Source organism: Fistularia commersonii, chromosome 27 (genome assembly GCF_037954325.1).
Source record: "Fistularia commersonii isolate RoL2024-O1a breed Wild chromosome 27, RoL_Fcom_v1.0, whole genome shotgun sequence".
Taxonomy (NCBI): domain Eukaryota; kingdom Metazoa; phylum Chordata; class Actinopteri; order Syngnathiformes; family Fistulariidae; genus Fistularia; species Fistularia commersonii.
Genome location: NC_141310.1, coordinates 6,113,270 through 6,133,060, shown reverse-complemented (window position 1 = coordinate 6,133,060; position 19,791 = coordinate 6,113,270). Strand labels below are relative to the sequence as shown.

The 19,791-nt window shown below is 37.8% G+C and overlaps 1 protein-coding gene across 1 annotated transcript in view; it reads left to right on the top strand.

Annotated features, from left to right (window-relative positions):
* The window catches only part of csmd1b (CUB and Sushi multiple domains 1b), a 283,651-nt gene that overhangs the window by 21,809 nt on the left and 242,051 nt on the right, over positions 1 to 19,791 (top strand). The window contains exon 4 of the mRNA XM_086174557.1: positions 18,229 to 18,341. Coding sequence (XP_086030683.1) covers positions 18,229 to 18,341 — 113 coding nt within the window. The remainder of the gene's footprint in view (positions 1 to 18,228; positions 18,342 to 19,791) is intronic.

Here is a 19,791-nt window from a genome sequence, read left to right as displayed (position 1 = left end):
GTGTTAAATATAACCTATAGGTAATGACTGAATTAATTCCTTCCTACTGCAAGTAGGTTTTCTAGTCCAATGAGAAGGATAGTCATCACTCAGCCATTTTTTTCATGTTGATGATCTGTCAAAACAGCAGAAATTGTGTGCATGGATGGCAACATGCACTTGAACTGTGTTATTTAGACGAAGATATACATGTGGTCTTAAGCTCTTTGTTTTTCAATAAGGTGTGGAAGGTATGAAATAGTAGGCATATGAAATTGATTTCGATCCTACTGCTAAAGGGGATTAAAAAAAAACAGAATGCCTTTTGTTGTAAAAATGAAATTTAGACTTGGTCATTAGCAATGTTATGAATGAAAACAATGTTTTGCACATTGTATCAAAATGGATGCTTTGAAAGGGGTCTTACTGCATCAGAAAGGCAGCCAAACACCTCAGTGAAACATTTCTTACTGGAGATTTATTGAAAATATAAGGCTAGTTAATTACAGTATAAAATGTTACATTTATGAGTGAAACTGCTCTACATCGCAAAAAAGAAATAGACCCATTTTAAAATCTCTGTTGTCAATTGTGGGCTACACTTGTGAATTCCATACATATAAAACCATAACATTTCATGCATACAACTGCCATCATTACACTTAGATCAGGGCTCTGCAACCCAGTTGACATAAAAACACCCTCATTTTTTAAACATAATACAGGACAGAAGCTACGCGTTCATCTAATTGTATTCATCAAGCCCAGTCATTATGCATGGCTCTTCTTATCTAGAGTGAAAATAAAATAACACGTCATTGATCACACATTATCTGCAATCATATCAGGGTTATGTACTTGTGGCGCACTGCATACCTCAATAGATCTGTTACATCATATACTTACCATGATTATGGGTATTAAGCACATTTGATACGTATCAAAATAATTATGCTAAAGTTACGACAATTATAATATTATAACATACATAAAAGATTCTACATTATTTCCTACTGCTTCTATGTCTCTGCTTCCCCAAAAAAATGTTTTTAGGCAAATGCTTGGTCAATGTGCTTTCATTCTGTTTTTTGGAAAAAAAAAAACAACAAAAAAACAAACAAAAAAAACAATTGGGCAGGGCTGTTAAACATACGACATGGAGCCTACTTTGCCTGATCCTTTATAAGTGCATAATTTGTAAATGATAATTTGTCCTTTTGAAAGTCATAATTTGTATTTTATAAATATTTGATATTCATGCACTTTTTATCAGGAGTTGCAAAGGCAACACAATAAGTTTAAGCATAAAAGACAACTGGAAAATTATCATAATTTATTCCAGATGTTATTTAATTCTATATGTTTTACTGATAAACTGATTTACAATAATAAAACAAAACAGATCTTAAAAATATTTAATTCAAGAATATAAAATCGGGCTCAAATGCAAAACCACTGGAGCAGTGATGAAAGTAGAAGTAGTAGCCTTCGCTATTGATCCCTCAACCTCAAGATAACTAACAAGACATACAAAGTACACAAAAGTAAGGGTTGGTTTTGAATATGGTACATATACATAATTTCTTTTAAGCATACTCATTTTGCCTTGTCTCACCTACTGTGTATCAGGTTTTTAATTGTCACTGCATGAGCATCGTAAACTCATGGTTAACTTTTACGCATGAGAGAAAGTGCAACTCGACATATTGCGCAAAAGAGAATATTTGGTTTTAGTAGGTTTATACATGCCACAATTTTAATCATGCATAGGAACAAAGTGGAACCTGAAGGGGAAATCATGGTAAAGAAGAAAATCTGCATTTCTCAGTAATTGGTTAGACCTGCACTTCTCTGATTATGGCCAAATGAACAGTATATGAGTTCTGACCTCCCAACTCTGCCTAGTTATCTCTGTTCTAAAAATGGAAATGTTAGATGGCAATAGTATTGTCAGGTTATCACATTATATATTATTTACTGAAGCGTTCTTGCTTTGATAAAAATAACCTATTTCTTGATGTGCCATATTTCATCCAGATTAAGGGACGGAGGACTTTCTGTCAGATCTTGAAATTTGGTTTCTTGCTTTTGTCATTTCATTATCACAAATATCAGCAACGTAAAGTTGTAATATCTCCACGAGACAAAAACTGCTCTTCTTCTTTTCCTTTCGGCTTTTCCCTTCAGGGGTCAACACAGTGAATCAACCTTCTCAATCTAACCCTATTGTCTGTGTCCTCCTCTCTCATACTTACTAACTTCATATCCTCTCTCACTACGTTCACAAAGCTTCTTTTCAGTCTTCCTCTAGACCTCCTGCCTGGCAGCTCCAATTCCAGCATCTGTCTACCAATATATTAACTATCCCTACTCTGCACATGACCAAACCATCTCAGTCTGGCATCTCTGACCTTCCAAAACATCTTACATCTAAATCCTGTCCCTCTGATGGATTCATTCCTGATCCAACCATCCTCGTCACTCTCAAAGAGAATCTCAACATTTTAATTTCTGCGACCTCCAGCTTTGCCTCCTGTCTTTTTGTCATTGTCATTGTTTCTAGACTTTACAGCATGGCTGGTCTCACAACTGTCTTGTTCACCTTTCCTTTCATTCTGGCTGATTGTCCTTGTCGCATAGTACCCCTGACACTTTTCTCCACCCATTCCAACCTGTTTGAACCCGTTTCTTTACCTCTTTTCCACACCCTCCACTGCTCTGGACTGTTGACCCTAAATACTTGATGGGAGACACATCGCTCATTGGAGTATCTCCTGTTTAAGTGAAAAATCAGCTCCTTAGTCATGGGAGAGACAAGTGATTAATATTGCACCGCCATACTTTCCACTGTGCTTAAACCATCCCATCATTATTTAAGGATCAAGCTCACAAAAATGTCATCATCTTCAAATTGTGTTTGCATAGGTGTGTGTTAAACCACTAAATCACTGGTGAAAGGAGGACTGTCAGTCTGGGCAACGACAGTGGTTTCATAAAATATACACCTTCACCATATGGTCCAAACAGTATTCTACTTTCTAACTCTTTTTTCAGGTTATAACTAATTTATTTCTTTATTTACTTTTTTTTTTTTTTGGTCTGAATTTTGTTTTCTCAGCTTACTCCTCTTTTTTCCATCTTATTTCTATGCTTGTGTATATGGATAGAGTCGAATGTCAGAGAAATGGCAGAGGAAACATGAAAATGGCAGGGTTGAGGTGATGACTGGACTGAGTGTTAAAAAAGGAAAGTGCAGACAGGGAGAACAGTGCTGTGGAGACAGTACAAGGGGTGAGACAAGTTGTTCAATAAAGAAGCAAGTGCAGGTGATATGAAGAGTCATAAGAGGTACAACAAAAGAGAGAATAAGCACATTATTAAATCTCAATGGTCTCTTTGATCATTTGTAATCAAAAGTAGATGGATAAAATGATATTTCCTCTGAAATTATGTTTTTGCTTTGTGGTAGTGTAGCATATTAGAAACGCTCTGTTTTTCATGGTCCAAATGTATGAATCATGGTAACACTGACTAATGCTGCACCAAGGCAGCCTGAGAAGCATAACTTTTATGTGACGAGTCTATTCTGTCGTTTCTAAGACTGAAATGCCTTGAACAGTCTTTTAAAATTTTCACTCCTCAGTAATGACTTATCATTGAACTGGTCAGGTGCTGAGATTGCTGCCTTTTAAGAATCTTTGCAGTTTGCCCGTTTATTTTAAGATGAAGGCTGCAAGACCCCTTTCATGCCATCATCTGTTCTCTCAGTCTTGGGGCCTGTTTTGACTGCATAAGTGCAATGACTCGCACAGCTTGTAGGTCAGAGGTGTACAGAAGATGTGTGGTGACTCTGAGGACACCTGTAATGGAGGAACCCAAGTGGTGTTGTATTTTATGTCCTGTATCCACACAAAAATTTACTATATAAAGACGAAATGTCCTTGTCAGTATGTTTAATCCTTGTGTCTTATCATATAACCTTATTGGCGTGAAAGAACACACCTTTTAAGACCATATTTCCCCAAAACATAGGAGTAGCTACTTTGTGGAATCTCACAAAGGCAATGGGGATAATATAATTTTGCAGATGGAATGGATTGGGTTCTGATAAACCTTTATCTATTCTAGGAGCCTTTCTTTTTTTTAAAGGGTCAAAAAGATGCACACAATCATACGTAACTGTGGTTTAAGTCTGGTCAGCAGCTATCGCCACCTGCTCAAGGGCTCGTCACTGGTAGCTTTGCATGTGGGATTACTTTGTTTCCTCCACTAAAGTCAGTCTCTTACTCTCTCAAGGAAGTTTCTCTATCATCTAGGCCCTTGTTGTCTGGGAAGACAATACCATTGGTGGTACAAAAAGGGGGTCTACAAAACATTTTTCATGCAGCAAAACTGCTCGGGCAGATGAACAAATCTCTAGTGGCACCAACAGAGGCAACGCCTTTATCAAACTTTAAAGACATAAGTAAAAGAGATTTTAAGCCTTTGTACTATGCTAAGTTATATTGTTGCTACTGTTGGTCCAGACTGAACAGAGTAAGAGACGTAAGGTACTAGGGTAAAGGTTTCTAAATAACTTACTCAGTTAATTTATTGAAAACTTACAATTGGTTGTGAAGTGGGCACATTTTTCTAAATGAAATATTCCGATTAGGAAAGCCTGTTCTAGGAAGGTGCATTGATGGACTGATAATATTCAGAACGGATGGTTAGTGCATGCAGTGAAGAATATACAGCCGCAATCGTACATTACACTCAATCAATCAAGGATGACGGTATGAATGCTGTCATCGATATCCTGATTGATGAGAAAATAAAACAATTACGTTCAAAAAGAGAATTGTTTTATTTTTTGATATTTGTGTTTTAAAATTATATTTAATTTTCAGTTTTTAATGTTAGATTTTTATTTCAACTTTATTTCAACACCTCACCAAATGTTTACGTTCGGTGAGGTGAGAATGTGTGACTGACAATAATGGCAATCGGTGATGGTGGCCTGCAAATTAGTATTTAAGCACATTAGCATCAGCCTGAACCTTGCTAAAAATGGTTGCATATATTTTTCTGTCTGAAATGAAAAGACAAAAGTAAACATGAACAGGGTTTGAGTAAATAAGAATTAACACATCTTAATTGCCAAATTCATCTGATTGGAAAATTAGAGAGCTTTTAATTAAGTTTTTATTTGTTGTGGGCAATCTATTGTATTTCCTTTGTTGTAATTACTGATTGAATCACTGACATTACATTCCCTGAAACCACTGGAACCATCAAAAAGATGTTCAGACAAAGCAAGACTTGCATACTTAAACAGAAATAGAAACCGACAGCTATAGCTACTGAAAAAAAAGAATCACCTGGGCTGATGAATAGAAATATATATGGAATATATCTAGGATGGAGTGATTTGTTCACCTGCATGTCTCTGGTGAGTATTTAAGGCAGTCATGCTGCAATGGGATGAGGCACAACACCCTTGTTTATTGGGAGTGCAATGATATAGTTCATTGATACATTTTCTTTTTTACCTTTCTGTTTTGATGTAATGATATGTGTCATTGCACTGAGACAAATGTGGACCAAAAAATAGCATACTGCCAACAAATGAAGCTTTATGTTTGTTTTTGTTGATTATGCAAGTAAATAAGCCATCCAGGTTCTCCAGGTTCTGAGAGTGTGGTGGCTGTTAAAGTGAATTTACAATAGCGCCCCGAGAAATGCCCCATGCCATCAAATACTCTTAGAGGCATTTCTGTTTCACAGTAGCTATGAAATAACATGTTCTGATTGGCTTGACCTGAAAAACACCATGGATATCAGACTCAAATATATCTGTAATCAACAGGTTAATTTAGTTGCTAGACCCAACAACCCCCCTTACATACACACACATACACATGACACATCACTATTCCTATGACATATAACCAGACTAGCTAGATAGACAATATTGGTTTTCATGCATAATTAATCATTGCGTGTGACCTTTTACTCTGCCATATTGGAAAAAGAAAAAAGAATTCTGAAGATTCTAAAAATGTGCTACTTATTGCTCTCAGTGCTCCTGGCATTATTGTTCTTTTCATGTTAAAACTAAAAGGGCTGAATGGCTGACAATGGTCTGTTTAAGGGCTTAGATGTTGAACTCTTACTTCTATTTTAGTCTCTATCACTCTACTATAACAGTGTGTGTCTTTGTGCTTATGTTTCTGTTAGTGTTAGTGTTTGTGTGTTTGTCTGTGTGAGCACACGTGTGTGTGTGGGGGGGGGAGTGGATGTGCATACATGTTTGATTCTAAATGCATGTAAAGTCCATGCACTTACATGTCAAAAGCATGTGAAGGTGCCCTTCCATGTGGCCTTTGGGTGTGTCTGTCTGTAGAAGCTCTTAATGTTAACACCTTGTCAGAAATCCTTCAGTTACTGCACTGACACACACACACACACACACACACACACACACACACACACACACACACACACACACACACACACACACACACACACACACACACACACACACACACACACACACACACACACACACACACACACACACACACACACACACAAATGCTCACAGAGCTGCATAGAGGACATGTCAGGGGCTCTAAACAAAACCTGACACAGAAAAAAGGGGCAAGTGAAGAGAATAGAAACATGAAGAGATAGGAGGGGTGGTCTCCTAATTCTCATTTCCTCACACTAATCCTATCCTTCCCTCCTTTTCTCCTTCTCTCTCTCTCTCTCTCTCTCTCTCTCTCTGTCTGAGTCTCTTTTCCTCTCACTCTTTCACCCTCTCCCTCACTGTCTCAGAAGCATAGAGAATCAGTTTTAATGGTTTGTCGAATAATGCTTTTCTCCCCCATAGTGAATTGGTGGTGCAGTATTTGTGTTCGCTGTGAGAGCATCTGCGAGTGTGTTTGTATGTGTGTGTTTGTGTGTGTGTGCATCTGTCTGTGTGTGTGTTTTAATAGGAAAGCTTGCCCTACTTTAGCCCAGTGGTTTTCTCTGTTGATATTGCCCATAGCACCAGATTATATGCGTCTCAATGTAGTCAACCAACGCATTTCCACTCATAGAACAATACACAAACTCACACATTTCGAACACAAAAATTAACATACATCGTTGGGAAAACAAATGCACACAGGGATAGTGAAATGGCACACAGGTATTCAATAAATCAACTTGTTGCACATTGCATTATGACTTACCTTACTTTTATGTTAATGCTTTCTTTATCACTGACATTTTATCGTTTCACTGACAGCGCTTGGGTGACTGTTGTTTTACATTTTCCAAATGTACAAACTTTCTTATCTGTCTTTGTTAGGAGTGTTCACGTTCTGATTAGCCGACCACTCTGACCTACACAATAGTCGTTAGTTTGAATATCGGTAGTTGTTCTCTCAGCTGTATTTGATCAGTGTTTCTGTGAGACAATGTGGCTATCCTGTAAAAGGTTTATTTTGATGATTTCAAAAGTTTGGTTTATTCCATATCATTAGAAATGTATTGTCCATTTGCTCATCCTGTCAAACAAGCAGACCATAGTTCCTATCAATGATCTTCACATATATGAGCATGGATTCGGATAAGCTTTTTACATTTGTATAAAATCCTTGGAAAATTATATAAAAGTGCAATCTGAGCAACATACTGTAGTCATCCTAAAATTGTATAACAAAATTTTGAATTTTCCATGGCAATTTTTCCTGTATGTATTCAAATGTTAAAAAAAAATCATTTAAGTGCTCATTTTTAACATTTTAATACAATTCTCCTGAAAGGGGTTTCATTTGACACTATCGTCAGCTTCTCTTAAATAATGAGAAGACTTTTGTTATATGCTCTATCAGTTGGTGCACTGACAGTGCTATTATTTGTTACTTGATGCCCACAAAAGGGCAATAGGCCCAGGGGCATATCATAATTGACTTCCACGCTGATGAAAATAAACAAAAAAGGCCAAAGCTTCAAAGAGTGTGATGGACAGAGCAATATCACAGATTTAAGTGAGTGTTATTGTCATATACAACACTCATGATTGTTCACCTGTAAGCACTTGGATGGATTGTTTCCTAAGACCCGCCTGCATTGCCCCAGAAAATTAGCAAAATGCTGAGCATTATAGGATTTAAGGAAAAAGAAAAAATGGAAAGACTAACGGGAGGAGGGGATGAGGAGGAGTATCTGAATGTTTGTGTTCCTGCATGTGCATTACCTGTGAGTGTGAAACATTTTTAGTACAGATTTATTAAAATTTTGATTTGATTTTCACAATGACACACTTGTCATCTGATGACAAAGGATGGAAGGGTCATTTCACATCTAAAATGTTACATATAATCGTATTTTTAAGGTAAGAGAATGCTGAAGTTTTTAGAGAAAAATGAATCTCTTGCTGCTGAAGTGTATATTTGAAGCCCGACACATCACTTTTCACCCAGTTTCAGGAGATAGAAATGATTGTCAGTTATCAAACACGTATCTTCTGCTGTACCATCTGCATTACTGAATACAATGGGATGACTATCATGAAGTCAGTGTTTGTAGATTAGACCACCCAATCGATGTTTCATTCTTCTAGACTAATTGTTAATTCACGGAAACATACCAAAATTGGAAAGTTGTTGACAAAAACTGAAACAAACTCTTGATCTTTGAGGCGATGACAATTTTTTGTTGTTGCAGTGTAATTAAAAGCATGTTGGGCAAAGTTTGGAAAATTTCCTATACACAACTGATTATTTTACCAGAAAACCGCAATCTCTCTTCTTTTCTCTTTCTCTTTTTCTTCTTCAATTTCTTCTTCTTTTTCTTTCCCAATCAGAGTTGCAACTTTGCCAATATTCTCAGTATTCGGCATGTATCCATATCTTACATTGTCAACTCTTGGCTATTTTTGTCTATGTTTCAAGTGTCCCACATTAACAATGGAAAAGGGCCAACATCCGGATTCAGGCCAACCTCCATTTATTTTTCTTTCTTTGCCATTGCGATGCGCATCCCTGACTTGTGTTTGTGCAATATTTGTGATTTTGTTTGTGTTGCCCTTTTATGCTATTATACAAGGGCTGCTGACTGAAATGTTGTGAAGGACAGATGTCTTTGCTGTTGTGAATATGAGATTAATGTGGTCTAATTGGCTCATTTGTAATAAAGCAGCATTGAGTTAAAATTCGGAAGGCTTGTGATATATATATAATCTGAAAACAAACAAAAAAGTCAATTTTTGCCAGACAGACTGAGAGAGACTTTATTACCTTAGTCTGAAAGACTTGGCTAGGAGCCACAGGTCTTGATACCTTCTTGGCAGTGTAGGCTTTCCAAAAGCACAGTTCTACCTTTGCTGGCACATTTAAACTTTGTACGCCTCCAGGCTATAGCAGTCAGGATTTTGGAATGATTACACTGCATACAGGGACTTTCTGTCTGTGTTTGCCTGTTCGGATACCTGACTGAAAAGACTAGCCTCCAATATTACTTTTAGATTCACATCTCCAATTAACCGACTATTTGATTGTGACGGGGGACTGTGGGGAGTTTGCATGTTCTCCCTGTGTCTGCTTGGGTTTCCTCCGGGTGCTCCCGTTTCCTCCCAAAGTCCAAAAACATGTAGCGATTTAATTGCAAAAAATTGGGAAAATGTGCTAAATGAGAGAGCGAATGGCTGTCTGTCTATATTTGATCCTGTGAGTGACTGGCGACCAGCATCCCCCGCAACACTGAGTAGGATAAGCAGCAGACCATGGATGGATAGGTGGATGGAAATTAACCTACCGTGTATTTTGGAATTGTGGGAGGAACTGGAGTACCCCGAGGAATCTCACACAGACTCAGGGATAACATGCAAATGCCTACACTGAAAAGCCTTCCTGAATTATTGTGCCATTTTTTGTTTATATGAAGACTTTAATTGGTTGATAATGCTTGTTCAATTGTTTCAGTTCACGCACTTTTAATTAGTTTACTGGTTCCGAATGAGCCCTGCTTCAAGGCTGCACAGAACACAACAGGTTTTTGTGGAATTTTGTGGAATTTCTTATGAACTAAACTGGATGCCCTTGGATTAATTTGGCTTATTTATGTATCACCGGTCTATCACCAGCAGGTTTTAGTGGGGCATTTTTTACCTCATTGATGCGATTGTTTCGGCCTCCTCACAACGCACCTGCTGGACCAACACTGAGTAATGGTATGTGGGAGTGCGACCCCATGCAGCTGGGGTTATTCCTTCTGACACACCAGCGTTTGTTGTTTGTTTGATGATTTGCTGGACAATTCTTGATTCTCTAATGTCAGCTTTATGCCAGAACTGATCAGTATTTGGCATCAATCAAGCACCTACTTTGTGGCTTTAGTTTTGTGAAGAGGATTTGATGATATTCAACTAAATATGCTTCCCCTTTGTTTTGTTTTCCTTTGATTTATATTCAAGACTTACAAAAAGATGTTCAATAATGCTGTTTAAATAAATTATAGCATCCTGTGCTATTTTTATTTATGACTCAAACCTACATCAATGTGACTCTAATCAACCATCTAAATCTCGGTCTTGACATGTTTCATTAAAAAAAAAATAACAATAGCAAAGAGAGGACAGAAGGAAGGAAGGAAGGAAGGAAGGAAGGAAGGAAGGAAGGAAGGAAGGAAGGAAGGAAGGAAGGAAGGAAGGAAGGAAGGAAGGAAGGAATAAAATAAAATAAAAAGTCCCTTTAAATTCAAGTGTGGTTTTAAGACTGACACTGGCTGTGATTGTTACATAAAGATATATATTATAAAATAAGTGGTCACCTAAATGTTTCTTGTTGTGCTTATACTGCGTGTGTTTTTAAAACCTCACTGGATGCTGTTGATTCCCGGAAGCAATGATTTCCTTGATTATTCCTTCCCAGAGTCATACTTTCAAATTCTTTCCTTTCCACTGTCATAACCAATAAAGCATTAACCATATCAATAACTCTTTTAAACCACTCTGTAAAAGCAATGTTAAAGTGAGGAGCTTTAGTTAGCTTAAGGCTAGTTAGCTAGCCTTGGGATGAGATTGTATTCCATAGCCAGGGGTTTAAAATTAAGAAATTGATTTAATTATCCGTGAATAGCCTACAAGCCAATAACCTATTCTGCAAAAAGAATACTGCGTTTTTAATAGGCTTTTTTTCCATCTTTTGTGTATGATGTGTTTAGACCTAAAATAAATGAAAAAAAAAACAATAACTTTTCCATTATTTCAGATTATATGCTTTATACTCATCACAGTGACATCACTTCAGTGTTAACATAAAGATACTCTTAAAAATGGATGAGCAGCCGCCTTGCCTCAGGCCACCGTCATCGTGTTTGCTTCAACACATAAATAGAAAAGAAGCCCTAATGGTTGGGATACCTCTTTTCCCCATTTCAAAATGATGCTGTCACAGTCTGAAATTTAACCCCCCCCTATAACGCATTTGCAGTTTTATCACCACAATTTATACATGAACCTCAGTCAACGGAATTGACTTAACAGATGTACTTAGCACCACCGCTGCCCTCTTGTTGTCACCAAATGTTAGTCAGCCAAAAATACAGTGTATTGTTTTATGGCTTTGGTGCTTTTTATTCTTTCCTTTTTTTCTTTATCTCTTAGCTGTTTTTATTCCCTCTTTGTCTCATGTCTGTCTTTGTCTGTCTCTGCAGTAAACACACACTGTCTATGCATTCTCTGTGTTGTGTCACTGATAACAGCATTATCCCAGACAGATAAAAAAATGGTTTACCTTGTTTGAGCGACAGATGGGGGGGGGGGGGGGGGGGGGGGGGGGGGGGGGGGGGGGGCTAGGTTCAGCCCGTGTTACGCATCTATTCTACAAGTCTAAGGAATACCAATATGAAACAAACCTCTGACTGAACAAGGGTTTTAGAAGAAGAAGAAATTCCTTTTTTGTCACACACGGTTCTACATAAAGCACCTGAGCAGAAGGAAGCTAAGGAACAGCACCAGGGGAGCAGTTACAGGTTCTGGGTTTTGCTCAACGACACTTCGACAGGCTAAGAAGAACCAGGAATCGAACCAGGGATGTTCAGTTGCAAGAACAACCGCTCTACCCTCCTGCTTGGATTTAAGTTAGTCGAGTAAGTTAGCCATGTAAAACATTTGTGTGCCATTGTTCCAACCATAGCAGTGAGTTGACTTTAACAACAATCAGGATTCAGAACTGTAGAGAGCATATTATTCAAATACAAGTCAGGCATGTACCGCATAATGACCGTAAATGATATTATTACTGTGCTGCGTGGGGAAAATTTGCAGTCTTGTGTTTGATTACTGCATATTGCTGAACTGCTTTTATGTCATATATTAAGGACATAGCTTTGGATGTGTGCAACGGGATGCTTAATCGGAAGTGCAGAAAACAAATGTAAAACAGGAGCTTCCTCGAACTTAGGAACAGAATAAAAAAAGGATATATAGGAATTGAAAGGAGAAGCAGAGGCACAGCAAACAGGATGAATATGAATATCAATAATTGTCCTTCCAAAACTGAGGTGAAAACACTGGCCAATTTTTGGAAATGGCAAAGGTTAGAACTGCCTGGTAGTTGAAAAGATCAGTCAATTTTGGCAGAAGCTTTGAACAAAATTTTATTCCTGATGTTGTGGAAACTGACTCTATGTTTTACACATCATTTATCCCTCTTATTCTACACCCATGAGCTTCCTGTCGAAGCTGTCCATTGTTCTGACAGCACCAGAGCAGTAAGAGGTCAACTCCGGTCATAGAATAAGTCTCTTGTTAACTTTTGTCAAGATTTTTGCTTCTCTGTGGATTTCTACCGAGAGCCTGCTCGAAAGTCACAGGCATTCTGCTACCTGAGAGGTGTAACATCCAGAGGTTGCTACTGCATATCAGTCCTGAAAATGGGTTTGTGAAGATGTGACTAATGAAGGTTGTCCTTGCCCTCAAGCGAAAACAGTTCATGGGGAACCTTAGATGGAATATTTCAATTATTGATCGTTCATTACAGCTCAATATCAGCATAAATCATTTAGTTGAAAAAAAAAAAGGTTGCCATTGTGATGCTGGCCTTATGAGTCATCTATTAAAGGTTGGTAACCAAAACTGTAAGTTAATGGGTGATGTGCAGACAAGGAGTAAGAGAAGTTGGGCTCACTTGGAGCAAGTGTTGCTGTGGCGGCTTCTCTTCCCTCCTGCAACTAAAGAGTGAGTCACAGCAGGCAAGTACACAGACAATGCTTTTGGTTGCTGAGAGGCCGATACCGCTTACAACCACGTCTCAAACTATACTCATAATGTTAGCATGCGAACCAATAAAACGGTAGCGATGAAGAAAACCATTTAATCGATATAAATCAAAACAATTCTCATTACTAGTGCTGACATCAACATAACTGTGCCTCCCAGATATGTAATAATTACAAATTTGAAAATGATGTCCCATGGACTATTGCTTAGGATACATTCTTAATAGTCTTAAGGAGAAAATTAAGATTTGCAACATGCCATTAGCTGGGCATGTTTTGGAGCTGCTGTGAATTAATTGGTACAGCAGACGTCATTCCGATCAGAAGGTTGGTGACTGAGTCCTGGTTCCCCCTACCTCCGTGTCTAAGTGTCTTAGGATAAGACACTGAACTGTATGAGTGTGTGTGTGTGAATGGGTAAATAAAGCACTTTGAAACAAGGTGTGAAAGGGCTCTATAGGTTGAGACCATTTACTATAGATGAGGTTCTGATCACCATAATTACAAGATACTGATCTAATGATAGGAACATTATATCTCAAATATACATAATTATGAGATAAGGTGAAACTAATGTGCTTGTCAAATAGATGCAGTCCAAGACAACCACTTGGAATATTACTACCGGTAAAAGACTGAAGGATAAGAGTAGAGAGCCTAATATTTAAGCATCTGAATTCCTAAACCATACATTTACAGATCATGCTATGCTTGTCATAAGAAATGACACTGACAATAAGATAACAAGCTCACAGAGCAACACAGTGAATCAATAATTAATTTCTTAACATAATGTGCTTGCGATTTTGACATATTTGTTGCCATGCATCTCTGGGTCTCCACAGGAGATTTTGCATTCACGCTGAGATGCTACTTTCTCGATTGCACTTATTATTGACAGCCATGTCGACAGGTGTGGGACTGTCAGCGGTCATGCTTAGGGTTTGCAGCCGTGACTGAAGCTGGTGAACTCTAATGATACAGTTTCTCACTCAACTGTTAAAGGGTCATTGATTTCCAAATTAGCAAGTCAATTTTAAAACGTCCTATCGCTGTCAATTGTTCATGGACACCATAGCTTCAACAACCTTACGAGTTTCTATTGTCACATCTAGTTAAAAACATGGTACTTTGAGTCTTTTCAATTATAAACATGTTCACAGCGGTATCTCTAAGATGGAGTCATGGCTTTTTTTTTTTTTTAATTCATTCATTTATCTATTTTACCTATTTATCCTGCTGTGAAAGCAGAATAGATACAAAATTCATATGGGCAATTGTTTAACTTTTTCAGATGAAGATACACTAAGGAGAAATTTGGTTCCCCCCCCCCCCCCCCCCCCCCACACACACACACACACACACAAAATAAATATCCTGGGTATGTTCTTTTCTAAACAAATATTAATATTATTTAAATATATTAGTTATATTCCAGGAAAAGACACAAGGCAGGCTTTGGTCTTAGGCAGTTGCTTCAGAAATCTTCAATTCTCCCACACCACATCAAATTTTTTGGTCATTCACATAATAATTGCAACTCTTCCTTGACTCCGATTTCCTAAGATTCCACAAACAACATTTACAATTATTATATGTTTTTAAAACACCTCATAGCTCACCTAAAATAGAATATAATTGCTTGCTTCCTTTAAATGTACCCTAGTTTTGGTTTATACAATCTCAATTTTATACTTCCATGACTTGACCTGGGTTTATACTAGCCCATTAAAAATTAATTGGGCCTTTGTTTCCTAATTATCTATCTAAAGAAGTGCAGCCATATTTTGCTTTAATTTTGAAGCCATGTGTCACTGCTCAGTGCATGGAGGAGATGTGCTCATTTATCCATTTATCCTTTGTTTAAAATATGGAAGAGTGGTAATTTGATGGTAATGAAAATAACAATGTTAACATGGGCTTCTTGTACATTTATACTAAAGATAATAGATTAGGTAGGAGGAATAAGAAATACATAGGCAGATACAGATGGGCTGTCAGATGGATGAAGCAACAGAAAGGCTCACCAAGCTGGCGGCTTGCAGGACACCTTTAGCTGCTGTCTGGATTGGATGGCTGGTTGTGTAGCTGTCCAACTATAACACATATTTCTATCATTTTTTTATAAATGTTGTTCAGGTGAAAGATCAATGTGTTGTCCTCTTCAAAAACCTGGTTCAAGGCTGACAGTGCAAAAAGAGTGTGAAAAAATGTAACAGGAAAACACAGAGAAACACAGAGCTGCACAGGGATAAAGAATTGTGTTGGCCCATCTGCACTGTGACACCTAGAAGATTACTGGTCATTACCTGACTGACTCACTGACTGACAATTGTGTGTGTGCATGTGTGTTTGTGTATGTGAGTGATTCATAGGACTCTATTTTTGTGAGGACTCATTTCATCTTGAGACTTTCGGATAAGAAAAGCCTAATGGAATGCAAGGCTTGTTGTCACTTACTTACACTGTCAAATGACGGGGTTTCGGTTTAGTGTAGGGATGAAGGATTGATGAAACAAGGCTAGGCATCGAGTACTGATGGTTTGTGAAAAGAAATGCATTATGTCATTCCATGTCCCCACTATGACAGAAGTAGCAATGTGAGTGTGTTGTGTGTGCGTATGTGAATGAATTTTCATCTGTCTCAATCCTCCATTTGAGACACAAGTCACAGCTCCATTTCATTCCAATGGAACGACAGAGAAATGGGCAATAACACATGTTATAATGCGTGTTTGGGATTGATATGTGTGTTTCAGTGCTAAAGGTTATTTATGTGAGTAAATATATATATATATATATATATATATATATATACACATGTATATATCAGTATTCGCTATTTATTTTCATGTTTTCTTTTAGGAATGGACAGATTGACAATAAGTTAACCAGTTCCCTGTCAAAAACATATTCACACTAAAACATCAATGTTATCGAATTGCTGTCTCCCATCACAAGTAATTAGGCATTGCTCTACGCTCAGTGCTCAATTCTACACTTTTTGCATACATTTTATCACCTGCAAATGCTGCCAAAGTGCCCGTAACTAAAAATAGACTTTTGTCTCCATTGAATACAGTGGAAATGATCTGCTATGGCAGTTTAACCGCCGGACATGGCAGTACCACATAGTGCACCTGCTGTGAGGGCTGGTTAAGTCCTAAATTGCTCAATGCTTACAGTCAGAACTTATAAGAATCGGTTCATGTTCATACCACAAATGGACTTGTTTGTTTTTTACTGAGACCATCTTATTAAGTCCCTGTGTGGTTGTTTTGGTCCCCACGACTGTTTTACTCCACCAGTCACACCTACCCCAACAAAGTGTGCCAACAAGGAAAATAATCGGTTTGATTAAACTCCACTCTATAACACATGTATTGATCCATGCCAGAAGTTGTACAAACTTCCTTTACTAATATGAGATTAAATGATTTTATTATTCTTTTCTGAAAAATAGTTGAACAAACTTTTAGATATTTCTACTGCAGTGAAATCTTTTTTGAATACATTTATAGTTGACCAATTCGTTCATGGTGGGCTTTTTTGGAAGTTAAATTAACCTTAGAGATATGCAGATTGTATAGAAGAGGTAACCTGAAAGAGATCAGTGACTGCAAAGTAGTTGTAGGTGAGAGTGTAACCAGACAGCGTAGGATGGTGGTTTGTAGGATGACATTGGTGACAAGGAAGATCAAGGGGACAGAGGCAGGGCACAGGACAAAGTGCTGGAAGCTGAAAAGGGAGGAGTGTTGTATGGTATTCAAGGAGGAGTTGAGAAAGGCTCTGGGTGGTCAGGGCGAGCTTCCAGATGATTGGACAATTGATGATTGGACAACTGCAACTAATGTTATCATGGAGACAGGTAGGAGAGAGCTGGTGAGACCAGCCATGCTGTATGGCCTAGAAACAGTTACAATGATGAAAAGACAGGAGGCAGATCTAGAGGTCGCAGAGATGAAGATACTAAGGTTCTGTTTGTGAGTGACCAGGATGGATAGGATCAGGAATGAGCCTATCAGAGGAACAGCACATGTTGGATATTTTGGAGAGAAGGTCAGGAAAGGCAGACTGTTAGATGTTTTTCAGTCATGTACAGAGGCGGAATAGTGAATATATTGGTAGGCGGATGCTGGAATTGGAGCTGCCAAGCAGGAGGTCTAGAGGAAGACCAAAGAGAAGGTTTATGGACGTAGCGAGAGAGGATATGATGGTAGTTGATGTTAGAGAGGGGGATACAGAAAATAGGGTTAGATAGAGAAGGTTGATTCGCTGTGGTGACCCTTGAAGGGAAAAGCTGAAAGGAGAAGAAGAATGGAGAACATCTTTTCACCCAATCAGAGGCTAAACTGCTCAACCTGGTCTGACCTTGAAAATATGAAATTATGAAATTACGTACCATAACTTCAGGTGATAAGTGTTTTTCATCATAAAAGAACATGCTCTTAAATTGTGATCAATACTCAGGTAAGTCATTATAAAATTACTTTCTCTCAAGGTCAGTGGTCACCTCTTAATTAAACAGCTCTCCCATCGCAAAAGCATGCATTTTCAATTCATCCTTCAATGGTAAAAAAAAACAACTTTTTTTTAAACCCTTGTAGTTCTTTTTTTTGTCTGTCGTTATGGGGTAATGGCTCAGGATATGGTTGCTCAACAATAGCAATGGATCTTATGCTCTATGGCTCAAAAATGTATCAAAGGCTTATTTTTAGGGAGCAGGGGTGTAACCTTATTCAATTTTCTGTTCACTGAAAGACTCAACAGGGAACCTGATACTAGTATGGAGCTGTGAAAACATAAACTGTAATGTCTCAGAGACATCTGATATTCAGGCAGAGTGCTGGTATTTGACATGATGCTGTCATATTCAACTCTGAACAAACATGAATTTGACTATAAAACAATTCTGGTCTTGATCCATTGCTGAAGTCATCATGTTATATTTATGACACATGTTTTCTTGTTTTCATGTTCCTTTTTCTTTTTCAGGTTATCAGGATTCATGCTGCCCTCTCCCATAGTCAGCAGTGGATCTATATTGGCTTTGTGGTTTACCACAGATTTTGCTGTGAGTGCACAGGGCTTCAAGGCCGTATATGAAGGTAGGACAACAATGTTTGCTGCTAATATATATTTTCAACTGCATTTTATAAATAGGCATAACATATGTCTGTAGACATTTATAGCAAACAGACTGGCAACATGTACACAAGAATCAAGACACTGTATATGCCATATGAGTTTCCAGGGAACTAATACCTAGTCATAAAATTACATAGACACTGAAGATCACTTTTTTCTAGGATCAAACCAAAAATATCCAGCCAATAATCAGTCATAAAATATGTCTATCTAGCTTTGTATTTGAAATTAGAATTCAAATATATCCAATTGGTTTTAGGATTATAAACTTGTGTGTGAATATAGATTTCAATACTTTTTAATATATGTTTTAGTGTCTAAAGCTTAGTAAAATAATCATTTGTTTACTGTAAGGCTGCTTAAATGAAAGAACATTTTCAAACCTGCTGCAGTATGAAAGCAGGAAATTTTGTTGGACTTGAGGTTAAACTGTCTGGCTAAGCCCTGGTTGTGATTTATGAGAATAATAGTTCATGTTAATGACTGTGTGGGTGATTCCTGGGTGTTTGCTCAGTTTAGCTGTCATGTTTATACTATGTAAGTGCAACTGCCTTGACTTTTAGATAGTAAAGCATATGTACAGAAAGGCTTAAGCCATTTACTTAAATGTGCTGGAGAGAAATGTACATTACATTACATTGCATTTGGCAGACGCTTTTATCCAAAGTGACTTACAATACAGCGACTTACATGTTTACATTAGGTTTGGTTGTGCTGACTCTTCATCCACATGCTCATTGGTTTGTTCTACCTTATGTGTGTAAGATGGTAAACAGGCCCATGGTGCAGTTAGGTTATGACTCATATACTTATCCTGACCTTTTAAGACACACACACACAAACGCACACACCTGCAAACAGATGCACCTGCGCACTTGCAAACACGCACACACAGACAGTGGCCCATCATATTTGTAATACAGTAATTCATCTATGAATCATGAACTCTGAATATCAAAGACAAACTCGGGGGACCTGATATACACATTTACTCTCTTCTCTCTATCTCTCTTATACACACACACACACACACACACACACACACACACACACACACACACACACAAACACACAAACACAAAAAGTCAGAGAAAGAGGGGCAGGCAGAGAAAGAGAAAAAGAGAGGATGAGATGTGTATTCATAAGGCTGTGGGGACAAATTTCAGATGTACATTGTGACAGGTAATGTTAGATGTAGCACAAGACAAATCGAGGTTTTAATTGTTGAAAGTCTCTCAAACTCAATAAAAACGAAGGTCATGTTTCATGAGGTAATGTGAAACTATTACGTGTTTCTATCATAGAATCTTAGCGATGGAATTGACTATAAGGAATGTTGATTAAGCCATTTCCATGTATGCAATCATGCTCTGTCGCCTATTTTGCTTAGTAGCTCAACAGCTTAGCAAC